The 468-nt window shown below is 36.5% G+C and overlaps 1 protein-coding gene across 1 annotated transcript; it reads left to right on the top strand.

Moving 5' to 3' along the window:
- On the top strand, nucleotides 1-315 carry LOC108810595 (protein RALF-like 18). The gene has a single exon (XM_056988885.1). It carries the CDS (start codon nucleotides 1-3, stop codon nucleotides 313-315), a length of 315 nt encoding a protein of 104 aa, XP_056844865.1.
- The last annotated feature ends 153 nt before the right edge of the window (nucleotides 316-468 follow it).

Genomic DNA, 468 nt, shown 5'->3' with positions numbered 1-468 from the left:
ATGATGAATCTTGTTAAGTTCTTGATCATCGCTGTGACCATCTCGGTGGCTTTATGTCCAACATTGGTCCAATCTCGAAAGATAAAATGTGACTGGTTGGGTGGGAATTGCATCGATGGTGGAGACAAAGAGACCATAAAAATGAGTTCAAGTTTGGATTTAAGCCGTAGGGTTTTGCAAGCGACACGTTATATAAACTACGATGCACTGAAGCACAACGTACCAGCTAAACAACATGGTCAACAAGACAGACCGGATAATCCATACCGGCGAGCTTGTACTCTCGCTACAGGATGTTACCGGCTAACGCATTAAACAACATAGATACTAATTTTTATTTTTAGTGCAACACAAAAAAAAAACAGATTTTCTCTTTTTTCCTTAATTTTTATATTTCTGTTAATGTATTTTGTATAACCTTTGATTGGTGGCAAATTTGCTAAATATGACTCAAAACATGATTTTAAA

Source organism: Raphanus sativus, chromosome 6, assembly GCF_000801105.2.
Source record: "Raphanus sativus cultivar WK10039 chromosome 6, ASM80110v3, whole genome shotgun sequence".
In the NCBI taxonomy this organism is placed as follows: domain Eukaryota; kingdom Viridiplantae; phylum Streptophyta; class Magnoliopsida; order Brassicales; family Brassicaceae; genus Raphanus; species Raphanus sativus.
This window is presented reverse-complemented; position numbering and strand designations above follow the sequence as displayed.

What these genes read in the sequence shown, in the direction of transcription:
- LOC108810595 (XM_056988885.1), top strand. Translation starts at nt 1, where the DNA reads ATGATGAATCTTGTTAAGTTCTTGATCATCGCTGTGACCATCTCGGTG.